The sequence below is a fragment of the Drosophila montana genome, unplaced genomic scaffold (assembly GCF_035044405.1).
Source record: "Drosophila montana isolate Dmon_TW-CO22-7 unplaced genomic scaffold, ASM3504440v1 contig_3747_1, whole genome shotgun sequence".
Taxonomy (NCBI): domain Eukaryota; kingdom Metazoa; phylum Arthropoda; class Insecta; order Diptera; family Drosophilidae; genus Drosophila; species Drosophila montana.
Window position 1 is genome coordinate 286,615 of NW_026998633.1, and position 26,205 is coordinate 312,819.

A 26,205-nucleotide genomic window follows, 5' to 3' on the forward strand; every position below is an offset into this window, starting at 1 on the left:
AAGCTTTAAGTTTTTTCCGTGAGCTTTAACGCATTTATAGAAGCTTACTGATCCATTCTCAACTATATTTAAATCCAAATTATCTTAACATATCCACGCGCTTTAAGCTTAAAGTCTTACCTTAATTATTATTAATTATAATTATATTCATTTATTTAAATGGTTATTTAATCTTAATTCTTCTAATTTACTTAACTTAATTCGCGCTTTATATTTCCGACTTTGTTCGCATTTCCCATTTTGATTAATAACTTTTGCCACTTTGGCTTAGTCTTTGTCTTTGTCTCAAAATAATTTGTCTAAGTTTTTTTTTTTTTTTGCACAGTTACAATTAAATTCATTTCCCCACCTACTTTTCCTCATAGCAGCACTCACAATTTTTTTTTTAATGTATTTGTTTGCTTCGCTATTTTTGTTGTTGTTTTTTTTTGCATTTCTCTTTACATAAGCTTTGAAGTTGTGTTTTTTTTCTGCTATTTTTTGTTGCTGTACGTTTTGTGCTTTGCCGCCGCCGCCGTTGACTTTGGCGTCGCGCGCCTGTGGCTTGAAGTTAGTCGCGCGTCGCGCTTTCAAACAAACAGACGTTGCGCGGGGCCTTTTCTTGTGGAGCGAGAAGTTGAGCGAGCGAGCAGATAAGTGCGTGCGTGCGTGCGTGCGTTTCAGTGTGGGAGTTAGTGAGTGCGAGCGAGCGACTGTTGCGCTGCGCTGTGTATAACACTTAATGGACTACAGTTTGACAGTCATTTGTTGTTTGTTTTTGTTCTACGTTCTGAACTGCGCCTGCGTCTGCTCTCAATAAAATAGAAATAAAAATAAAAATGGGCCTCAACGAGTTTGTCTCTCTGTTCTACGGCTCCGCACAGAACTTGCACGTCAACGGCGACGGCAGCAGCAGCAGCAGCAGCAAATCGGCGTCGACGTCGACGTATTCATTGCCAACGGCCGCGGATGTCAAAGAGTTTCGTCAAATGTTAAAAAATCATAAAAATAATGTTCAGGCAAAGAAATACAGTTACAAGGATTATCCCAATGATATGAAATACGGTAAAAATCTGAATGCGTCGCAAATCTATGCAACGCAGCCGGCGACAGCTGCCAAAAAGCTGCTCAACACCAGCACCAACAACAACAACAACAACAACAGCCACAGCCACAGCCACAGCCACAGCAACAACAACCACAACAACAAAGCTGGCAAAGCGCCGCCCGCCACAAGGATACCAACAAAACTAGCCGCAGCGGCAGCTGCAACATGCAGCAGCAGCAGCAGCGGCGGCGGTAGCGGCGGCAGCCAAATGGACGTGCAACGCGGCAAACACAAATCCGCAACATCCGCGAGCTCCTTTCTGTGGAATTCCTTTCGCCTGCCACGCAGGCAGAAGGCAGCGTCCACGGCAGATAAAAAACGCGCAGCCGGTGAGTGACAACAACAAAAAAACAAAAAAAAGCTAAAGGGTGATCTGTGAAAAAATCAATTGCGCGAATTTGAGATACCCTGTAGAAATGAAATTTAGGCTAACAGCTGCAAAGTTGTTGCGATTTGCGTTTGTGCTTCGCTTACATTCAGCAGTTAACGACTACGCGATACCCTGTATACAGTTTTAAAGGGTTTTTAATTAAAGATATACATATATTATCTTTGAAGATAATATTAAAAAAAATACTAGATACTAGATAATAGATGTATAGTACTAGATAGAGATACTAGATCCAGATACAAGATTCTAGATACTAGATACTGGATACCAGATACTAGATACTACTTAATCCTAAATACTAGGTACTAGGTACTAGGTACTAGGTACTAGGTACTAGGTACTAGGTACTAGGTACTAGGTACTAGGTACTAGGTACTAGGTACTAGGTACTAGGTACTAGGTACTAGGTACTAGGTACTAGGTACTAGGTACTAGGTACTAGGTACTAGGTACTAGGTACTAAGTACTAGTTATTTAGGCAGGCAACGACTGGTAGATACCCCGTGCCAGGTATACGACTAGAAAATACCCTTGACTTGTTTCTACAGTGTCTGCTAGACCATAGTGTATGCACTTACGCTATTTCTAAAGGGCATCATGCGAATATTTAAACATCAGGGAAAAAGAGATAAACCTTATATACGAAATATGAGACGTCTGTGCTTCTTCTATCTTCTAAGCAAACATCTCCTTTTGGAGGACAAAAAACTGAACATTCGTTATAGTTACTTTGATATTTGTATATCAAAGTAATAATTGATCTCCATCGTACACTTAATTTTGATAGAACTGTAGATCACACATACCAATTTTCCCAGTTCTAACTCTTGTAGTTCCAGAGATTGGGGAGATTAAATGACTTAAATGTATTTATATTCCTCATACGAATCAAAAATGGCTTAAAATCAAAAAGAAAAATATCATTTGTGCTTTCTATTGTTTTGTGTTCTTTGGCTTACAGGGTATAACAAGCTGCAACTAATTGTTAATGCCCAGCATATTATCTGTCTGGCTACATCTTTCGGTCTGACCCATTTCCGTCTTCATTCGCTCCACGAGCCGCGAACAATGCCAATTGTGAGCTGTGTGGCCCGCGGCCATTTGGCTAACAAGCGCTTAACAAGAGTTAAGATCTGGCTAAAGTAAGCCAATAAACTACATAAGACATGGGGAAAAAAAACAAGAGCCATGGCTAACGGCAACCCACCTGCAAAATTCTAACTGCTTAGCGGTTATCTAATAGCTGGAACATCAAATTTAATGTGTTATATAAGGTTACACGTTTCTGTCTCTCTCTCTCGAGCATTACGACAATTTCCTGTCTTCAAACGAGCCGTCAAATTGTTGTCTACCCGAATTATATTTTTTTTCACCTCGGCGCAATTAGAACTCAAGATCCCCCCCCCCCCTCTCTCTCTCTCTCTCTCTCTCTCTCTCTCTCCCCGCCTTTCAAGAACCCCTACGAGAGCCCACAACTCGAACTCATTATTTTCTTGTCTACGTTTTGCTGTCTATATTCGCTTTTTGGCGCGTTGCAAATCCGATTGTTTGTGCCTTTTTTTCAGTTTTTTTTCACCACTAAATGGAATAGAAATAGAAAAAACTCTATTTCTATATAATTTTTATTATTAGGTTTTTTTGATAGTCAATTGTGTTTGTTTTTTGCTCTAGAAGCAAATCCCATAAAATCACACGAGTTTTAGATAAAATGAGAACGTACGGATGTCTGCGGCACGTCGAAGATCTAATACTCTTGCAAGCGTTTGTCTTACTGCTTTCCAGATATGTGAGATTAGTTAAGCTCGTAAATGCCGAGTTTGATGAAAATATCTTGACAAACAGACCGATTCCTCCGCCAGTTCCGACATACATATGAACTCCATTTAAATTCCACATATCTCGATAAACAAATCTTAATCCCTCTTAACTTTAGCCCATTATTTGCTGTACTAAGGACTTTTTATATATATGTATGTAGATTTACATTTTCTTTTTATCAAATATATTGACCTATAGATCATGTAGGCTAAAAATGGGAAGAATTTAATTTTCCGAAATGTTTTTTACATATTTCTGAGTTGATATTCAGCAGCTTGCTGATGTTTTGGATAATCTGCGCATGTACGCATTTGTAGGCGCAACAAGAAAAACAAACAACCTATTTACCGCCCATAACGCCCACAATAACGGGGCATCTGCTGCCCGGCGCCAGCGAGTGGACCATTATTGATTTTTACAACACAAGAGATACTCAAAAAAAGAAAAGGAAATACACGCAAAAGCAAACTTTGAAGAAGAAGCACAGCGGCGGCATGCCTACAAGTGCGCTTACAATGTGACGCATGTGGTTAGAATTGTTGCTAAGCTCTGCACCCTGCGCCCTGCGACCGCACACTCCCAACCCCCGCCTCAAGACAAGTCAGCGATGAGTCATCTTCGCAGGCGACTACCCCAACTGTGGCCAGTCACAATAATAACAAACTGTACGAAAAGCGTAAGAAGAAGAAGCAGTAAGAGGCACTTGCTCCCTGCTCTCTCAGCAGCAGCAGCACACAGTCACTTTCTCTCTCGCTTTCGCGACTGCGACGGCAGTCAGCATAAAAATTGCATAATGTGCTTTTTGCATGTGTAACTACGTTGTGCGTGTGTGTGCGTGTGTGACACACTGACACTTATTGTTCACTGAGCGCATTTGACAGCTGAGAGAGAGAGAGGAAAAGAGAGCGCGCGCATAGAACATGCGCATGTTATCAATGGCTGTGCAACTGTTATACAGTGTACGCTGCTTGTTTACAGTGCTGCACAAACTTGGAAGTGAGCTTTGTTTTGGACTTCAACAAACTGCAAATGACCATTTTGTTAGGGTATTTGCTAGTCGTGCAGGCCACACATGCTTTTTTAAGGCTTGTGTCATGTCTGAAGTGCTCTGAAGTGTGTTTTGCTTTTAAAATTGCCCAAAATTGAAAGCCCATCAAATCGATTAATTAATAAAGCAAAATAAAAATTTATAATGAAATGCATAATTAAATTGGCGCGCTGCGTTAATTAACGGTACAGGCGCGGAATTAACAAACTGTGACCGCATGCTGTGGCGCCTCCAGCCAGTCGGCCAGCCAGTCGGCCGCTAATGGAGTCAAGTGCAGGCGACGTAACGGCCAATGTGGCTAATGGCTAATGCCGCGTGGCAGCCCCCCTCCCTGCTCATACGCTGTGCGGCAAAGCGCAACAAATTGTTGCACTCGGCTGCAGTGGCTGCCACAGCAGCAGCAGCAGCAGCAGCTATGAATTGATTGATAACCGCCTTTCAGTCTCGAGTTGCTGCCTTTCTTCTTCTGCTTCTTCTCATTTTGGCTAGCAGCCAATTGGCCAAAGTGCCGGTTGCCAGTTGCCGGCTTTTGGCCTGCATACGGTACATGTTTATGCATACACGGGGCGTATGCGCAATTTGCATGCGAAGGCGCGAGCTACGCAAATTGCTTTTAAATGCTGAGCTGATGGCACATTTTTCACCATGGCTTCTTATTAGTTGTTGTTATTTGTTGTTGTTATTAGTTGTTGTTAGTTGTTGTTGTTAGTTGTTGTAGTTAGTTTTTGCTGGTTGTTTTCAGTTGTTGCTTTCATTTGTTGTTGTTGTCTGTTGTTGCTCGTGTGCCATTTGCATTGAACTTGTTCATTTATCGCATTACACGCAGTTCTTTCGCCCCTTCCTCCTCCCCTTCCCTTCCCTTCCCTTCCCCATCCCATTCGCCCTGCCACCCCACCCTCGCCCTTCACCCATTGTGCAAGTCATTGCCAGCCAGCGATTTTTTGCCAGGCCATAATTAAGGTCGTGTGCCTGTTAAACTGTGCAACAAAAGAAAGGAGTGTGCCACATTGTGCTGCTCTGCGTGTGGCATATGCAAGCTCTTAATCGATTTTAGTGATTGTCCGAGATTTTTGCCAAGTGCGACAAATTAAGGCGTCATATTTCATATCCCAATACACGAGCTGCATAAAATGTAATTCGAGTTTGACTTAAGTAGGTTGTTTTTATACCCTGAACCCATTAAAAATGGGTAAACAGGGTATAATGTATTTGTGCAAAGGTATGTAACAGGCAGAAGGAAGCATCTCCGACCCCATAAAGTGTATCAGCATCAATAGCCGAGTCGATCTAGCCATGTCCGTCCGTCTGTCTGTCCGTCTGTCCGTCCGTCTGTCCGTCCGTCCGTGTGTCCGTATGTATGAACGCAAGGATCTCAGAACCTATAAAAGCTAGAGACTTGAAATTTTTAGGTCCTCCTAGTCCCCACGCAGATCGAGTTTGTTTCCGATATTCGATAACTTGCCCCGTTTCCAACTAATCGATAAATATCGATATCGAACAACTTCGGCAAATAATATGAGCTAGAGTCACCAAAATATAGCTTCTAGTATATAGTATAGATATATCAAGTATTTATCATTTTATACCAATCGCCTGTCGGAAGAAAAACCTCTTGTTTAATTAATACATACTATTAAAATGTGTATATGATCTATTAATGTTGCTTTTTAGCTCGAGCTAAAGCTATTTTTATATATAGTTATATACCATTTTCCATGCTCCTTATCCTTATCCCAATCTTATCAACATGGGATTTCTTTCTTATATAGCTACAATAGAATCGGTTTAAAATTAAAATGCAATTAAAATTATAATTTTAATTATAGTAAAAATTATAAAATATCGTATTAAAAATTATAATTTTATAATTTTTTTTAAAATTATATTTAAAATTTTCCCTATTTATTATGTTAATTAATAACATTTTAATTTATAAACGTTAACAACTTTAACTTTATATAGTTTAATTATAATTTAAATATAGTGCAATGATATTATATTTTTTAAATTCAATTATAATTATATTTAAATTTATAGGCCCGCGAATTGTTGTGCATTTGCTGGAATATTTACACTTTGTTTTTTTTTTTTCGAACTCGTCTTTCATTTTGTTACCAAAAATTCGCACATAATGAGCCAAGTTTGTTTTTCTTCATGACTTTATAGCTGGCCATGCGAATTAATTAGTTCATTTCCTGACGCTATTTTCCCCACATTCACTCGGCGGGTGTTTTGTTTTTTTGTTTTTTATTTATGTTTTTATTTTGTGTTTTACGATTTTACTGGATTTGTGGAGTTTTGTGGCAATTGTGAGCTTTTGTTGGTCGCGCTTCGCTGCCAACTCCCAAGTGCGGCCCGTTGGTTTCTTTTTTTCTTTTTAGTTTAGTTTAGTTTTTTTATAGTTTTCCCTTCTATTTTGCCATTTATAGTTTTTGGCTAGCCAACGCTGTAGGCCAACTTTCTGCCATTGATTTACGCACTTTGGCTCACACTCGGCCCTTTTTTATATATATATTTTATCGTCGTCGCAATTAACACTTGTTGACAAGTTCAGTAGGCCAGGCCTCCATGTGTGTGTGCGTGTGTGTGCGTGTGTGTGTGTGTGTGTTTCGCTTGAGTGTTGCGTGGCAGAGGCAATTTAAACTTAACACTTGACGCCTACGCGTAGACCCCATTTGGGGGCCGACAACAGCTGCCATGATTTGGGGCGATTAAATTTTGATTTATGTCGCACTCATTAATTAGACGCCCGTCTATTGCTTGATTTTGGCAAACAATTTTTACCCATAGGGCAGTCGCTGCTGCACAGTGGTGCACAGTGATTCATTTGAAAGCCCTTTTAATTTATTCGCATATAAATCATATTTTTTTTAGGAAATGTAGGTTTTGATTAAATGACTCTATATCATAATTATTACATATATTATTTTTAGTCTCATGTAACCTTTAATATATTATTTAAGAATACTTGTATAAAATGAAAGATAATTTTTTAAATGTTAGTCAAATCATGTTTCGTTTTTAACCAAAGAAACTTCTTATATTGTTTGCATAATTTTATTTCTAAATTTTTATTTTGAAGAGCTTAAGCTCTCGTTTATTTCATTCACTGTTCCGAATATTTGTCTTTTCCAAATTCGTTCTTAACATAAAAAAGTTTTCTGCCATGTTTTGACTGGTATTGAACCACTGTGCAGCGTAGTGTCAAATGAAATTAATTAAGATTGCGTTGAAACCTCGCTGCCCGCGCTGCTTAAGCTATTAAGTGACCCAGTGAACGACCCGAATAAACACTTGTCAATTGCAATTGTGACCAGGCTTCAGCTCCCTCTCTCTCTCTCTCTCTCTTGAAGAGCTGACGTCACACTCTCTGCTAATTAGACGCATACTTTTTTGTGCATGCACAGCACGAGCGACGACAAGGCATATATTAACGAAAATATGAAAACTCAACGATCGCATATTCAACACACACGCCACACTTAGCCGAAGCTACGCACTGTGGTGAGTTCGTGTGCCGCAATTAGCGGACGGCAACCGGCCAAGCGAAATGTCCAATGCGCGCGCCTCTTTATTTTCGTATTGAAATTCATTAACAGTTTATGTTTAGAACATAGTTGTTGTTGTTGTAGCCGTTGTTGTTGTTGTTGTTGTTGCGATCGGCGCATTTGGCGGCTACATTTGGCGTTTGTTTTGCTCAGTTGTCGTTTGCTCGTCGAGTGACCAACAACAACAAAAAAAGGCGTCGCGAAATGTGCTGCAACAAAAATGTGCAAAAAAGGTGCAAAACTTTGCACAATTGAAGTGAATGTTTTGTGGTTGTAATCGTTATGTTAATTATCGAATGCGAAGTATTTACGCGCTGTGAAAATGTGTGAGCCTGCGTCAGCAACAACAAATTTCGTTAACTGTGATTATGAAAATGTTGAGGACGAGGGCATTGGCGGTGAGTTTCCAACCCAACGAAAACATTTCGATAAACCTATCGAATTCGCGCCACGCAATTTCCTTAACGTAGTTGATCTACGAGCAAATATTGTGCAAACGAAATAAGAGTCTGGCATTAAAAGCAAATTCCCAGAACCAAAACATACAAGTATTATGAGGTCTGACCTAGAGCTGGCAACAAAATAAACAAATGACAAGCTAGTATATGTATATATGTATATGTACTAACTTATGCATATATATGCTATAATATATGGGTATTTATGCCTACATTATTTTTGCATTAGCATGCATACTCTATAAAACAAATGGGGTTTTATGGGTTTGTCTTGGCGTAAGATCACAGGAAATACATAAATACGTTTTATTGTTGTTTTTCAAAGAATTTTTATTGCGAATAGTTTGGTGTAAAGAAAAGCTTTCAATTTGTAATTGATGTTGAATTTTACGTGCTTTTAGTAAATGTTCTATAGCGCATATTCTTGGGTTATTAGGTTAATACATTTAGTCTGTTTACTTAATTAGTAAATAATCTAATAAGCATATTTTTAACAACAAGATGGAGAGAATTTGAGCTAGAAAAATTAGCTTAACCTAGTTATTCTTTAAACGAACTTTTAAAAAAAACAGTTAGTTTATTCTATTTTTTTGTTACTACTAACGAAAGTTTTAGAGAATCGTTCGCTGCACTTCAGAAAAGTTTCTCTCGATTAATTCCAAACATTTTTATAATTTTGTTCAAAAATATTTGTAATATTGATAAGGACTAAAAATAAGTAAAATGCATATGAAATTCAAAAATTTTTTTTATTTTGTAACCTTTTTATTATTATTGAATATCTCTTTTTCTAGAGCATAGCACTCTCCTCCATTATGTCGAAAAAAACTTAACTGTAGCCTCACAACATTTTGCACTCTTGTTTTCTCAATTTCGCATTATTCATCATATTTTATATACAGCTTTTCGCTTTTTTTGTCGGCTGCGAACCGCAAAAAATACACTGCATAAAAGTAATATATATTATTATATGCCCCATACATATATACATATGTTTAACAGATGATGTATAATATGGTATATGCCCTCTCTCCCATAAGGAAATTATGAACAGTTCCCTTGTGACACACTCGCCGAGCTCATGTAATGCGTTCGCTTTTTCGTGATTAATTGGTAAATATTGTATTTGTGTTTGGCTCAAATTCGTTTCGACTGGTTTATTGTGCCAAATAGAGTGAAGACGGCGTAAAAACAGCGCAACGGCGCGTTCCCCAACTTAGCTAAAAATAAGCATTAGAACTTGTGCCAAAACAAAAAAATAAGAGATTAAAAACAAAAATGAAAGAATGTGACGCGTGGATTTTGCTTTCAATTCGTTTTGCGTTGGGCGGGGTAGCGCGACCTTGAAGTGCGCCAAGTCCAGTGCTGTAAAACTATTTCAAAATGTAATAAACGGAAAAGTGAACTAAACAACAATCTGCTTCTCTCTGCTGTAAGTTAACCAGCTGTCCCAGTCAATCATCAATAGCTCAAAAGACTCGCGCATTCGCTTGTCTCTAGACCCTGTCATTTAGGGCTATGTTCATCCTTCTGATTGGCATTCAGCAGACATTTCTTTCATCGGGTTTTTCTTTTTATTATTTCAATAGCTGACAACTTCTTCCGCTCTGCGGTCACTTTAATTCGTTTCTATCTGCCATTCTTTCGCGTTGTTTACAACTGCAAATTGTTTATAAACTGGCTACGATTTCTATTTTTACATAAAAGTATAAAAAACAAGACACACAATTTATTTATCACGCAAAAAATACAGAGTTTACAATTTTTTATGCCAATTTTTGTGTGGCAGTTTTTCCGAGGAAAATGTTCTTTGTTTGCTCCGGGGAAAACGCTTTGTAGACTTTTCCTTCGTTAATTGCTTTGTAAAGGCCCAGTTCTTGGGCAAATTGATATTGATGTACACAAATTCATTTTCATTTCCGTTCTACTTTGGAGAATATACAAACAATCAGCAGTTCATAGTGTTGCGAACGCACAAAAGTAGTGCTGAGTAGTATGGTAAAAGTAGCGTGAAGTTGAAAATGTTTGCTCAAATATTAACTGGTGAATATCCTTGATTTGAGCAGTGTTGAGTAAAAGCATGAAAGTTGAGTACTAAAAAGTGTTGAGGACTGTTGAAAGAGCCGCAAAGCCGCAATTTTTGCATAAAAGCTGCCTGACAAAAAGCTGGCAGCTACGCGCTGCACTTGTGACAGCTGTCAACCATTTAAAATAACACGATTTTCTGCGATGTGGCAACACCCAAACTGGAAATCAAAATAGAAATTTCGCAAACAGGCGATTTTTCAATTATACAAACTTGACAACCTAAAGATCATGATGTCAGCTATGTTTATACACATATTTATCGCATTTAAATCCTCAAATTAAGATTTCCCAACTGCAGATTGTGTTGTATATAAGCAAATATAAATACATATATATCTATATGTATATCTATTATACTATTACACAGTTTGCGCATTTCTTCTCCAAGCAATTTGTATTAATTCCACTTGAGTATTTCGTTGTAGACGCCCACAGTAAATGCCGCGACTGTTCAAATGGGCGGCTGTTAAATTGTCCCCGCTCTCTCTCACTCTCTCACTCTCTCCCCCCCTCTCTCTCTCTCTATCTCTGTCATTTGCACTAAACACTTGGCAGTTAAATTGCAATTAAAACACTAAAGCGCAGCAAATAAACTGACTACTGGACGGGGGGCAATAAACCTAGACTCAACGGCCACTCTCCCCCTTCTTAAAGACCAGACCCCTCCCCCCCTCCCCCCTCCCCCTTTCACCATCTATCGCTGGAAACTAAACAGAAATCTGACGTTGAGTTTTCAAGTGAGTTTCGGTTTTCGAAACGCAGCTAATTGAAATGCCAAGTTGCCATTTTGTTGGTTTTCAAAATTTCATTTAAAGCTTTTGGTGTGCTTTATTTTTCCAGCCTCTTGTTTTGTTTGCTGCCTTTTAATTACAGGCAATGACTAGTTTTTTTTTCGTTGTTGTTGTTGTTGTTGTTGCACTTTTGTGGGTCGCCATGGGCCAAGACAGGTTGCATTTTCCAAATGTGGCCAATGCAACAAACGCGTATGCGAATGCGAAAAGCGAATGTGGCATATGTGAATGCGTATGTGAATACCATGATGAAGTTCAGTCACTCAAGCGGCTGCCTCTAATGCCAAATAAGTTATTTTGGAATTTCAATTATTTTTGTGCAACTGTGTGCGAGTGTGTGTGTGTGTGTGTGTGTGTGTTGGTCAGTCACTGCTTGACAGCGCCTGCCACACAGCTAAGCATCAGCCCACGGTGCCGCACAGTGTGATGCAGTGTGTGACAGCAGGCGTTGACACATGTTGATTTCTAGCTGAAAACTAAAAACTGAACCCTGCCAATAAAATAACCCAAAAAACCCTCATTATGAGCTCGGCTGACCGAACGCATAGAACTGAATGTGAATGGAATAGCATCGGGATCTATACTTTTAACTGATATAGTGTGTGTGCTTGGGAATTTACTGAATAAGTTTTATGGAACTATTAATTAGAGTTTTAGCTTCTAGACTAGTATATACAGATCAAATATCTATCATTTGATAGCTACCCTCCCCAAAATGAGATTTAATTGAATAGCTTGATTCGTTTTGGCGCATTGAATCTGGCCAGTTTAGTAAGTTAATCAATTGTAATTTAGGTTTCGTCTCACAAGGTTTTATGAAACTGAAAATGTAAAGGAATACAAAATATAGAGGTCTACCATAAATCAAATTAAATGAATTTAAATGAGATCTAAGGCTGAAAGTTGAAAAATTATAAGAAATTACTTACGACATTCTTATGTTCTTTAAGGCTTTGCTTCGCGCTTTACATACATATATTCATTTAAAACCTATATTGCCTTAATTCCATCAAAATACCAATACTGCAAAATAAACATCTCAATTAACTTGCAATTTTTGTTAGAAAGAGTAACATATACTGTCATAGATTTTTAGAGATATTTTGCATAGCTTTCAAAATTCTAAATCGATGCCTTTTCTATTAATCCTTTTGCCATTTCCCAAATGTTTCGCACTGAAAACCCACTTGGACTAATTTGTAGCTAAACGCAAGATCTTGGGAAAGTCCACCCACACAACACAGGCAGACATTTTCTCACACCACCAAAAAAAAGAAACAAATTGTGAATGAAACAGGCGCTGTTTGGGTTTTTCCCTCGAGTCATAAAAGAGCCCAGTGTAAGAAAGAAACTTGTTGCCACATTTTCAGGTGAATAACTACTGAGGTGGTCGGTTAGCTGGCCATAAAATGCACAAATGCCATTCGCGCAGCAGGATCCTGTCAGCGACTCGATCCGTGAGAACGGACAGGCCGAGCAGAGTCTCAGAAAAATATATATATATATATACTGTAACTGTGGCCTTCGGCAATCAAATGTCGTGTAACTAATGCCATTTAATTGCCTAATTGACCATCCAGATTTTTGAAATACCAAAGCGAGCCCGTCGTGTGCCACAGCCAAGCAAAACAATGTGCACAAAGCGTCGCCTGTCATTGAAATTGCGACCGAAGTGCGACTTGCAACGTGCAACTTGCCAATTGCGACTTTCACATCAGGTGTGCCATTTGTAGAAGGTTAATTGCCAAGGGAGACATCTGGAAAACTAACTATGACTCGCAGGAAATTCTATAAAAATATGATCTATCTCCTGACTATTTAATAATATCATTAAATGCCGTATCTCTCTGTTTCTTTAGCCGTATACATATATATATATATATATATATATATGTCTTTTTAGTTAGTCAGTTATCATCGCATCTAAGTCCACACCCAACACTGCCTGTCAACAGTTTTCCCCCCGCTTCGCTTGTTTAGTTTTCATTTGGCTTGTTTATCGGCTTAAGTCGTTGTCCAGTTCCATTTAATTGGCCAACTGTCGTCGCCTCATCGACAGCCACTTTGAGTTATTGGTTTAATGCTCTTTTTTACACTCTGCTTTTTTTCCTCTGCACTCACCAGGAACAGGTAATTTATAGACAGGTCTGATCAAGCGTTGCATGCGGCTATAAAACTTAAGGAGTATACATTTATCTTAAAAGAAGTAACTCAACTGAAGCTAATCGAAAGAAGCTTCGTGATCAAATATATCTAACCTTAGGGTCTAGTCCATTTATTTGAGCTGCCAATGAAGGCATTTTATAAGGGGTATTCCTTTAATTAATGCTTAAAAAAGTAATATGCTACGAATTGTTTTTTATTGTTCATTTCATAAGGGGTATTCCTACAATTGGTGCTTCCAAGATCAAGATTCAATATTATTATACCAACTGTTTTTTTTTTTTGTTGCTTATTGCATTCACACTAGAAAACAAAATTAGTCATAATATATATTTGAAGTGCATATAATAACTATTCAAATTGAAGGAAATTCTGTAACAATAAAACCAATTTTCTACATATATTTTCGATAAGGTAATACCCCTATTGTTTTCCATGTTGTTTACTTTTATTATGCAACTAAAATAATAAAATAGACAATTTGTTCAGCTGCAAAATTATCTTTGTACAAATTTTTTTTACATTTTTAACAAATTAACAATTAATAAAAATTGTTTGTGGTAATATCCCGAATAATTTATAAGCAATAGTAAAGTTAATAAAAATTGTTGTTAGCTACAAAAATTGCAACTAAAATATTTAAGCAATTATTGTTATATTTTTACCTCCAACATTCACAAGCACAAAACTCAATTTTCAAATTAAGAAATTATTTTCATAAATCAATTGATAAAATTTGAACAATTTACGTTGAGTTGAGGAAATTGATTTACGAGGAAGCGAAAAACAACTGAATTCGACTACGTGTAGAGTATGCCGAACATTTATGTGCAGACACGGTGTGGTGTGTGTGGTACAGGTTGTACTGGTTAGCGTTGACAATTTTGTATGCCACTTAGCCATAAATTGATGCGGTAACATGGCCAAAGTCAATGAGTATGGCGCGTGCTTGTAAGAAAATTGTGAAAATTACGGCTAGGCAGGAGAGGGAGAGGAAGAGGAAGAGGGAGAGAGTGGCAGAGCTGGGCGGGGGCGTGGTCAATGGGCAGAGTAATGACTGTAGCGAAGACAGACAGAGGATCGCTGTTAAGATAAATCGTTCATTGAGTTGGGTCAACTTTGATGTTCGACTCTTTTTTCTCCTTCTTTCTCAATCCTACTTTGAAGTCCAACTCTTTTTCTGCCTTCCTCTCAATCTAACTGAAGTCTAGTGGAGATCTCTCTTTCGCTCCCCTCAACTTCCACAGTCTTGTGTTATTGATGAGGCTTTTGGCTGTTGTCTCTAGGCCTCTGACCTCAGGTGTCTATCAGCTTTTGTGGGCGTGGCCGTCGCACTTACACCTCTATAATCTGCGTAATTGATGAAGACATGTTTGCTTTCGCTTTTTTTTCTCTCTTAATTTTCATGGCTGTTATTGTCATTGAGATTTATGTCCGCCTGTCTTTTTGATCCCAGGCAATTTCTTGTGGTTTCTGCGAGCCACAGCAATTACTCATCTGCAAATGACTGAACTGAACCTAACTGAACCGAACTGAACTGAACTGAACCGAGCTGAACTGAGTCATCATTAGCTCATCATTATTATGATTATCATCAGACATTTGTTTTTGTTTTCCTTTTTTGTTTTGTTGTCATTTGATGAGCCAACCAAAACTTTCACTGACTCTTGCCTAATCCAATTGTATATTTAAATATTTTAATCCCACATTCAACTAACCCTTCAAATTTTCACTCTACAATTGCAGAATCGTTGCGTTCCGGCGTGGACCAGACGGAACTGCAGGAGCTCAATGGATTTGGGCTTCTGTTGCCAGCTGTGCCCAGTCCCGGCCAGACGCCACGGGACTCCAAACGCGCCTCGCTTAGCAATGAGCTGGTCTGCTGCTGTGGCGCTGACGCGGACACCTGCAACTGCGCTGCCGAGAAGGCGGCCAAGGTGAAGCGTTGTGGCAGCCACGCCCCCGAGGCATTAAATTCCATAGAGCCAAATGGCTGCCAGCTGGAGCAGCAACTGCCGCAGGAAGTGGAGCCGCAAACAGTTGAACAGCTCAAGGATGAGGCAATTTTACAGAACATAACAAATACAATTTCCAGTACAAATGAGGTGCGTATTTCATTTATATAATATATATATGTATGTATATATATTTTTTAATTTATTAAAAAATATAATATATGTATATTGATTAGTCGCCTTCAGGCTTAGATAAATACAGAATTTAGTTTCTTAAATGCAACATTTATCAGAGTTATGAATTTTGTTTTTATTTAATAAACTTATAGCTTGATCCTATAACAAATAAAAATAAAAGGACATCTAATCGAACAAAATTTTAATACTTGGCTCGAAGCCAATCGGTTGAGGACAAAAATCATAAATAAATAAATATTCACACCTTTTCCATCCATATTTCACCCGAATAGGTGGAATATAAGAAATTACTGGGAATGCGAATTGTTCGATTTTATGGCTTTAGTATTTAACGATTTTTAAGCATTAGTGCAACATAGTTCCATCCGTTTTTCTACTCATGTGGGTGGGAAACAAATAAGATAACTGGGAATACAAACTGATACATCAGTCAGTAAATCAACATAAAGAGTTTTACATGTAGATATTCTTTAAGCATTCGTTCAACATATTACCTTCCATTTGTGGGTGGGGGAAAAAAAAAACTGGAATCGTTCCTGTTCGATTTTTAGACTAGAGCTGTATGCTATACATCAGTTAAACTATCAGCACAAAGAGTTTTATATGTAGGCATTGTTGAAGCATTCGTGCTAAATATTTCCATCCATGTTTCCACCCATGAGGGTGGATTAGACTTGAAGATTTGACAAAGAGTTTTAAATGGCCAAGCTGAAACTTTTCCTTTCTGTTTAATATCTCCACCAGGATCGAAATGATTCTCAGAGCACAACAACAATTCAGCCCGATACGGCTGAGGACATTGTCGCCCAAAATCCCGCCCTGAAGTGCTACGTGGATAACGGTTATTTGAACTACGAGCGTTTGGCCAAATGCCTCGAGGCGAACGACAAATGGCAGGAGGAGAAGGAACGCCAGACTCTGGGACTGGCCATTGTCGTTCAATTCATGTCCAAGCAGGTGAGTTTGAGCACTTTTAGAAAAGTTGAGAGAGAGAGAGAGAGAGGGAGGGAAGTAGAGCATGAGAGGGGCAGAGAGAGGGATTTAGCCAAACTGGCGCCAGGGATTGCCCGACGAAGCGACGAGATTTCCGAGTCTCGGATTCTGTCAGGCATTGAAAAACTTTTGTTCCGTTTTATGCGCTGCTGATTCCCTTTGTCCAGCATGGGCAAAGGTCTCACCTGCTCTAATAAAGGACCAAATTCTCGGGCCTGCAGCACGAAATTTGCCTTAAGCTGCGCTTAAATTTGAGCTAATTTTGTTTAATTGTTGCAGCGCTCGTTAAGACCCCGACTCAATCCGCCGTATACCCATTCGAAACCGGATCCGGCTCTGTCGCTGAGCCGGAGCCACTTTTTTTGTGTTTGCACTAATTAAAAGTTGCAAACGTACAAGTTTGCGGCCTGCCTGAAATACTTTTATCTGTGCATATCTCAATACCCTCACTTTGTGTCCTTCCAACTCGTGCGTACCCTTTGTTTTTGTTCATTTCGCGAAAGGGTGTGAGCTCTCTGCTTCTCGCTATTCAATTAATTGTTATCATTTTCAATGCTTTGGCTTATTTTTCTGTGAATTATCTCGTGACACGTGTGAGTTTTAACACAGTTTGTTCTGGCCAGATTTAACAGCTCCCTGTGCTCTATAAAACCTGAGAACTGCTGAAAATGCAGTTCATATCAATTGTCTTTTAATTCGCATAGGATAAACTACCTGCTGGAATTACCTACAAATTGTACCCTTTGCATTCTTAAGTAGAACATGCTTTTGTTGGTAAAATGAAAAACTTATATACATCAAAATATTAACATAAAAAAGTGTGAACACATATTCTTCAAAGGCATACGTACTTATATAGTCTCTTGTCTTAAAGTTTAAAAAAAAATCGCTTGAAATTTATCAAATTTTCAATAGAATATCGTTCTTTAAGATATAAGCCCCAAAATGAACGTACTTGTACAAGTTGAATAATTTTAGTGTTTTATAGTGAACAAACTATAAAGATTTCGGTAAACTTTGTTTTAGCTGGTTTTTCCATCCATTCTTTGCTTTTAATTCTCAATGTGTTATAGCTTCGCAATGGGTAAAAGGACTTGCAAGCCTTCTAGGCTTCGTTAGCAAAAATTCACCTCGCTGCAAAGGGCAAATGTCTACAAGGGTATCAAATCGTCTGCTTGCCGAAGAAAGTTTTACTTTCTCGTTTTTAATTGAATTTATTTCTTCAGCTTTTCCTTTTTTTTTTTATTTTTCTTGGCACTTTGTTCTTTTAGAATTATTATTATTATTATTATTGATACATTCTCATATTCTCAGTAGCTTACCTATCTGAATGAAGGTCACAGATCGAGTTATTTGCCACCTTGCTTGATTTTACTCCCAACCCAAGTATTTTTTCTTTCATTTATCTCTCCCGCTGTCGGGAGTAGCTGTTGTTATGCTCTCAACTACCTGTTAAAATCGTCGACTGTCTTGTTTTTGCTCAACTATTAAATATCAATAACAAGATCATAAAAATTCGCGACAAACATTATTTTGACATTTGCATATTGTGAGATGGGTTCTCTCCTCCCCCTTCATAAATCGATTTATGATGTTGTTTGTCTGCTGACTTTCCAACCGCAAAAATATCTATGCAACAGGTAGAAAATCAGCTAAGATAGTTGATCATAAGAATTGACAGACAGAGACAGAGAGCGTGGGAGAGGGAAGATAATTTAAGAAGACGTTTGCTGTTCTTTCTTATTTCTGATGCACAATTGCGTAAATCCTTGAGCAGGATATACCAAAAAGTATGCCTTTGTCAGCGCGAGGACAATGCCTCACATTCTCTCTGGCTTTTCTTTGGGCAGCTTAAAGATAAGTCAGTAAACTAAAAGCAAGGATAAAGAAAAACAAATCGTGTGCTAGGAATTTTGTAGTTCTAATTTACCAGCATCAGAAATTTCTCTTGTGACAATGATCAAAATTATGGAACTCTTTTCAAATAAAATAAATTGCAGAATATCTCAGACTTTAATATTTTATTTATTTTAAAATAATAATTCTTGTTATTTTTGAACTAATAATTCTCTAGTTTCAAAAAGCAGAAGAAACTCTTTGTTGAAAAAAAATTACTCCTTAAATATAAAAAAAAAAAAAACTACCCGAGACTTCTTAAAGCTTTTTTCTTACATAAAGCGAAACTTTATCGGTCCCATTTAAGAACTTCTCTAGCTTTATATTTCCATTAATAATCAATCAAATTTCATGTGCATGTTATTTCCCCTAAGCCAGTGGAAATTTCTCACAGCTCGAGGTGAAAGAAAAATTCCCTTTTGCACTCACTAGAAATCCCATTGAGATTATACAACATTTAAGTAGTTGAATATTGTTGCCGCAATGTTTGGCTAACTTGTTGCATGCGGTTGTTGCACAAACATTCAACACGCGGCAACTTTTTCCACGGAATTTCTCGATTGCCCAACGCAAGAAATGTTGTTTCCCACTAAAAGCCTAAACGGCTGCTGCTGCTGTTGCAACATAAATATTTATTTAGATATGTTGATCCAGTCAGATTTCACGATACAGTGTGAAAACCGGGAAAATGCACAAGCAAGGACATTCGCTGTGCTTAAGGATATTGTGTGAAGCGTGTGCGCATTTATATTGATGCCAAATGTGAAGGCCACGCGACTTGTCAATGTCACAAGGCTTGGAAATGCTCTAGAATTGGAAAAGTGGACTGAATATATGTATAGACTCCAGTCTCTCAAAGGATTAAGTGCAGTCAGCGGCGACGTGTCCTGGCAGCCGAGTCACATTCTAATTACTCAGTTGTTCACTTACTCAGGTAGTGTAGACATAGACGCATAATGTCATCAGTTTGTCGCAGACATAGAAATCAATATTCACGGCGACAGGCCGCGGGCGTGCCTCTATTGCAATCAATGTCAGACTGTCTGAATTTGGGGATCAATATGTCCTTAAACTGCAAACGATTATTAACTGACCGCGACAGAGAAATTAATGAGACTGAAATCTGAGATCAACTAGACTGGAGGAGGGGTATATATATGTGGGTCTATCCTATGATATACTTCGAGATAGAGAACATTGCTCAAAAGAATGATGAATGATCACAGATGATATTATAGAAATATACTTAAATCAGCTCTGACATTTAACAATTAATGTGAGTACTATTTACAAATCAAAGCATTCAAATATATTGCAAATATTCGTTGTTCTTCAATATAGAAAACCTTGCTTAAGATGAATAATATCCTACAATCAAAATAAGTACTATTAAATAAACAAGACATACCAGTATAATGCAAATTATCTTTGTTCTCTTTGTATTCAAGTTGTGATTTTATCAAAAGAGTAGCTCCGCAATTGTCCATATTTGATATATATGATATCATGCTTAGCATTGTTCTCCTCCTGTGTTAGTCAGAGTTTAACTTAGTCACACTGTAAAGTATCGAAATAATTTTATCTAACAATACAGAAAACAATAGATCCAAAAGAACAGACCTGATCAATGCTCGTACAAAGTCAAGTGCTTTTTGTAAGTCTTAGCTCACGTACGGAACACACAGACGCTGACGCCACAAGAGCTTAAAGCTCGCAAGCGCAGTTGACACAGTAGCCAAGCGTAGCAGAGCTTTTTCCAAACAAAAGCACACTAATACATGCACACTTGTCAATACATGCACATGGTCTGGCCACTGCTATAGAGCCTGCAGACTGCTGTAAATTCGATTGAAAAGTGACAAATGCAACATGACTATTTTCTTTTTTATATATAAATGAATTTTCTTCACTTCGTAAAATCCTTCTTACTACATCAATATTTTAAATCTTCCAAAGCACTTGTTGAACAGCTAATTACAGACTCTTGAAAGACAAAAACTACGCTTAGCTCGCATTTAATTCACATTCAGACGTGTCAATTGCAATTTGAACTAGAGCTAATCAAATTTTGTGCCAAGATTAAAGATACTTAGATATACCCTAGAGCAGCTCTAGAAGAGGCGCTCAAACTTCGACACGCGCACACCCAAATCGTAGCAAAAGGGAGGTGCGCAAATTGAAGTGCATTCAGTCAGCCCTCCGAAGACGCCCCAACTGCCCAGAGACGCAGGCTGTGACTAATTTTTTGGTTATACACATATTTGATATGCACCCAAACCGCATGAGGTGGCCAGACTAAGCCAGACTCTGCGCAGGTTTGGCAATTTTTCGGCTCGAGGCGTTGACTGGCCGAGCAGCCAAAAACGCCCTTCGGTCCACCGAGGGCAACACCCAATTTTGTTCATTCGGTTTGGTTTTTTCTCTTGCTGAATTTCTGGAGTAAAAACTTAGAACCCTTTAACGCTAGGTTTCTAAATCCCCTGTAAATATTTTCGGTTCGCCATTTGACCTGACTGTCTGCCCAGCCCGGCCTGATCGGATCGGAGCTATCCTGCGGTTCCTACCTGCTGCCTATAAAAGTAGTCGTAGGCACCTTTCTGTTGTCAGTCTACTTCAAGTATTTGACGTGTTCAACACGTGCTGTGGAGAATATTAGCAAAAATGTTTGACAATTTTGTGTTTACCAACGAAAAGTTATCCGCCGAGACCATGGACTTCGATTTGATCAGCTGGACATTGCCCAGCGCGGCGAGTGCAAATAGTTATATGGATAATATTTCAGCTGCCACAAGCTACGAACTGCAGCAGGTAATAAAAGTCTTCAAATTATAGCTAGGGAATAGATTTTTGAATTACAGAAAGATCTTGTGGTTTTATACAAATCATAGTCTATGTAATTCTCGAGTGTTTCTGTGATTTTTCAATCAATCTTTATAAGTATTCGCTAGAGCAGCACAGATATATGTGCTTCAGTTGTAAATACATCTGGTTAAAGCGAGATAGCCATATGTGCTCTCTTTTACGCATTCATTCGCTTGAAATGTGAAGGTTATTCAAATATCTAAATCGAGGTTCGCTTTATTGAATTCTTTTTGAAGCCCGTGTTTAGTTTTTCACGTAAGATCTTTTATGGATCTTTCAGTTTGTCTTATACCCTGAACCCATTCAAAACTCCCATTTTTTTTTTTAAGATTTTGTTTATGATTTTTCTTGTATTCCTCGACATTTGAATATGTCAAACATATTTGAGCTTAAGTCTAGATTCCTTTATTCCTTTAATTTAATCTCAGGAAGATTCAAAAGCAAGAGAAAGGCATTCCTCCATCTATATCATCTTATGCATCATTTATTAAAGTTAATTAAATTAAAGTAGTTGCATTGGAATCTAGTTATTTTTTTATAGTGTCCATCAGCATAGAGTAGGAATACCCCTATAATGAAAAGTTAAATGCAGGAAAAAACATTAAAAATCACCTGCCGGAACATCATTTTTTGCGTGCATTGAATATGAATGGCAAAATATTTTAATTTGAATAATTTATCAATCTCTGTGTACTTGAAAATAATGAAAATAAACCTCATTTGTTGTGAATGTCTTTGAAATTAAATTACATTTTTTATATCGGGCATACCTCATTTGATATGAATTTCTTTAAAAAGAATGGTAAATATTTAAAATATTCCCAATATAAAATATATAATATATATGTATATAAAATATTAAACAATTTCTTTGATCTAATAAATAATATATTATGTTTAAGCGGCCAACTTTTTGACTTGCTTAATAAATATCAGAGGAATACCCCATGTCTGCTATTTATATAACTAGTAGCAATTCCCAGCAATATGTTCATTAAACTTAAATTATAAAATGCTTAAAAAATAGTTACTCTTGCAATACCCATTTCCCTGGCTTACGCTATTTGTCGCTGGTCATAAACCACGTTTCCTCGCTTTTATGGCCAAATGGGAATTTTCCCATCGTAAAACCATTCGCACGAACAATAAACCAAGTGCGAACTGCCAGGAATAGCACTTGAAATGCGAGTGCACATAATGCAGCCAGGTAGCCAAATCCCTGGCAAGATCTCTAAACGTGTTGTTGCTGCTCATCTTTTGCAGATGGACATGCTGAGCTGTCAGGAGAGCAAGGCGAAGAGCACGCTGGAGGAGACAATTGCGCTGCTGCAGCAGACGCAGCACAGCTGCGAGGAGCTGCGCCAGCAGCTGCACGAGAAGGACGTGGAGTGGGCACAGCGCCAGCAGGAGCGGGAGCATCTGCAGCGCAGCGAACTCCAACAAGGTAAGTGTCCAATATACACCCAAAAGGAAGCCAAATCCCAACTAAGTCTTCGCTCTCGCATCCCTTGCAGCACAAGAAAAAGTGCAGGAGGTGCAGCTAATTGCCAAGGAGCGTTTCCGCGAGCTTGAGTCCCAGCTGCAGGCCAAGGACGAGGAGAAGAAGGAGGCGCTGCAGGCGTACCATCAGGAAATAGCCCATCAGCTGCGCCACAAGCAGCAGCAGCTCAGCATTGCCGAGCAGCAGGTGCTCCAGCTGCAGACACGCCTGCAGGAGCACGAGGCGCAGGAGCAGCAGCTGCGCGAGAAGCTCACACGCAAGGAGAACACGCACGCCATTCGCCTCGCGGCAAGCACACAGCGCGAGGAGGAGCTGCAGGAGCGCATCAAGTCGCTGACCAAGGAGCTGCAAACGCTGCGCGCCAGCACCGAGCACAATGAGCGCGATTTGCGCGATCGCCTCGCCCTGTCCCAGGACGAGATCAGCGTGCTGCGCAGCTCCTCGCAGCGACGCAGCCCGCCCAACAGCCAGGCGGACAGCAGCGCCGAACTGTGCCGGCTGACCAGCGAGGCGGACAGCCTGCGCTGTGTCCTGGAGCTGAAGCAGGCCGAGATTTCGGCCCTGTCCAAGCAGAACGCCGAACTGCAGCGGGAGAACGACGAGCAGCGCGGTCTGGCCAGTCGCCTGACCATGCTGGAGGCACAGAACGAGATGATGCGCACCGAACTGGAGGCCAAAACCGACAAGGAGAAGTAAGTGCCAATCTCTAAGCCCTAAGCCCTCTCAAGCTTTTGAAAAATTCCATAAAAAAAAAATAACCAAAAATTGTCTGTTTCGGCTCAAAGTTCAGCTTCGGTTTTTTCTATCCCTCAGCCCAGGTTTTGGCTGGAATTTTTTATTTTCAATAAATAATAAATAAAAAAACAAAATTTATTATATTCACATATTTTCAATTAAAATCTAAAAGGAGGATTTGAACCGGCGCTCTTTACATTATATTATTATTTTTTTATTTTAAAATTTTATTTTATTTAATTTTTATTTTGACACTGTTTCTGTTCATAGTAAAGAGAAAACTAGTTTTGGGTTTGAACCGCCGACCTTTACTAACTCTTCCTCTTCCATTGCAGAGATATTCAGCGTCAAATGGAGGAGATGCAGAAGGCCTTCAACCATGAGAGCATCAAGCGCAAGCGCCTCACCTGCGACAAGGAGGAGCTGCAGTATCATCTGAAGCAACGCTCCGAGCAGCTGCAGCTGGTGCAGGCGCAGCTGCACGAGCTGTCCAATAGCTCGCAGGACAGCTCCCTGAATCATGGATACAGTCGCTGCAATTCGGCGCGCTCCTGCCTGGAATCGTCGGCACATAATGCATCGAGCACATCGCCACCAGCATCGCCGGTCATTAAGGGCGTCATCGAGCGCAACGATTCGGTTAGCTGGGTGCTCGAGATGGACGATGAGACGCCGCAGGTGGCCGCCTCGAAGCTAGTGCGACGCGCCGGCTCGCTGCGCAGCACCAGCGAACGCAGCCCCACCCAGCGCCGCCAGCTCTCCCAGAGCGCCAATGCGGCCACCAGCAATGGGCACGCGAGCAGCCAACATGGACCCAATCCCCTTTCGCAGAGCATGTCGGCCACGGCGCTGATGCGTAGCCATGGCAGCCAGGAGGTGGAATCGCCGCGTCCCCTCTGCCGGGCTCGCTCCCAATCCGTTTGTACCAAAGCCTCGGCCCAGCGCCAGCAGCAGCAGCAGCTGCAACGCCAGCGACAGAGCAGCGATGCACTGACTCTGCCCGATTGGCATGTGGACGAGCTGTGCTCCAGCTCGCCACAGCCGGTGCAAAGCCACGCCGAGATGCGGGCGCGCAGCAGCACCATGAAGCTGATGGCCTGCGTGGATGCCTACCCGAAGGCGCTGAAGAAGTTCCAGGAGATACAAGAGTCCGCCGGCGAGGCCATGGTTTCCGGCGCCAATTCCGAGGATGAGAGCTGCTCGGCCTCGTCGGAGGATATGCGCAGCTCATCCGCATCCAGCACAGCGTCCGCGGCAGGCTGTACGCTCTCCAAGCGGCTAAAGCAGCCGCCGTCGCGCATGTCCATCGAGGAGGCGTTAATGCTCGAACAGGTCAACAGCCTGAATGGCACGCCCATGGAGGTCAGCTGGTCGGAGGATGCGGCCGATGCGGATGTTGCCGCCGCGGGGCACCCACTGGCATGACAGGCACCCGTCGCGGATGATGTGGGCTACGAGGAACGGGCCGTCATCGAGCAAATAGCCGAGGCAGCCGAAGAGGCTTATGAAATGGACGCCGATGCGCAGCAGGAGGATCTAATTGTGGGCGGCGACGACGAGGACGACGACGAGGAGGACGATTACGATGATGATAGCTTTTAAAGCAGGCGCGCATAGATTGTAGAACAATTCGATGGGCAACAAAACTAAAGAAAGTTTAAAAATGAAATGAACAGAAAAACAAAACAAAAAACGTTAGAAATAAGCCTAAACAAATTTGGATTAATTTGCTGTAAATAAGTTCATAAAGAAGCGCTTCAGGGGATGAGCTTTTGGCGAGGGCAACATACATACATACATACATACAGGTATACATACATATATATATATATATATTTATCTGGCTTTTCATTTGCGGCTATGATTAGGAAATGAGAAACATATTACACATAGCTACATGAACACAGCAAGCGAATCCGTCACAGTCTTCAGAGAACTCCATATGGATTGATAAAATACAGAAGAAAAAAAAACCAAGCCAATCAAGAAAAAAAAAACATGTGTTATATGTAGCACAGTTAACGTTTCGTAAAAATCAAAAGTTTGAAGCAAAGTAATAATAACAGTATAACAGTAGTATAAAAGTATAACAGTAGAGCAACTTCTCGAACTACTTCAATGAGAATTAAAATAAAATATATATATTTAAAACGAAAATTGTTTCAAATACGGTCAAATACGCTATCCCGAGTGCACATATTGAGTACGTACCGTATCTAATGAGAGGGTTAGGCATTTAGCTCAAGCAGTATATGAATATATTTGCATTCAACTTATTAACTATACAATACACATTTATATCTAAACATATGCATATTATAATGGTATTCTAACCTATCAAAAAGAAAGTGGAATAACTTTGAGATATCGTATATATATATATGAAAATAATGTTAATGTGCCCCCCGCAATCGGAAATCCAAATATAAGTCTAGCCCACATATTACCCATTGAGCTCAAACGGAAAAGTTAAGTAAAAAATAAAAAAAACTCACTTGATGTCCTTAATTTAAAAACCTAAAGCCCGCTATAGAAGGGGCTTAAGTACCCCGATTTAAAATCTAAAATTGTAAAATGTTACGAAGTTCCCCGTTGTAAAACTTCGAACCTTAAGCTTTAATTAATTTTGTGCGTGTATTTTTTTGTGAAATTTATTGAGCATTATTTATTATT

General features: G+C 39.6%; 1 protein-coding gene across 3 annotated transcripts; it reads left to right on the plus strand.

Annotated features, from left to right (window-relative positions):
- The first annotated feature begins 1,294 nt into the window (after positions 1–1,294).
- LOC135437427 (golgin subfamily A member 6-like protein 26) lies at positions 1,295–25,367 on the plus strand. Of its 3 annotated transcripts, none has more exons than XM_064695350.1 (6): positions 1,295–1,416; positions 15,139–15,497; positions 16,290–16,502; positions 22,560–22,740; positions 22,811–23,489; positions 23,868–25,367. In XM_064695350.1, the coding sequence occupies exons 1-6, from the start codon at positions 1,296–1,298 to the stop codon at positions 24,955–24,957; spliced, it is 2,643 nt and encodes an 880-aa protein (XP_064551420.1). In that variant the 5' UTR covers position 1,295; the 3' UTR covers positions 24,958–25,367. The 3 variants fall into 3 exon arrangements, with proteins under 3 accessions (XP_064551420.1, XP_064551421.1, XP_064551422.1); XM_064695351.1 differs by lacking the exon at positions 1,295–1,416 and adding an exon at positions 8,200–8,290; XM_064695352.1 differs by lacking the exons at positions 1,295–1,416; positions 15,139–15,497; positions 16,290–16,502 and adding an exon at positions 21,081–21,242.
- Positions 25,368–26,205: the final 838 nt, after the last annotated feature.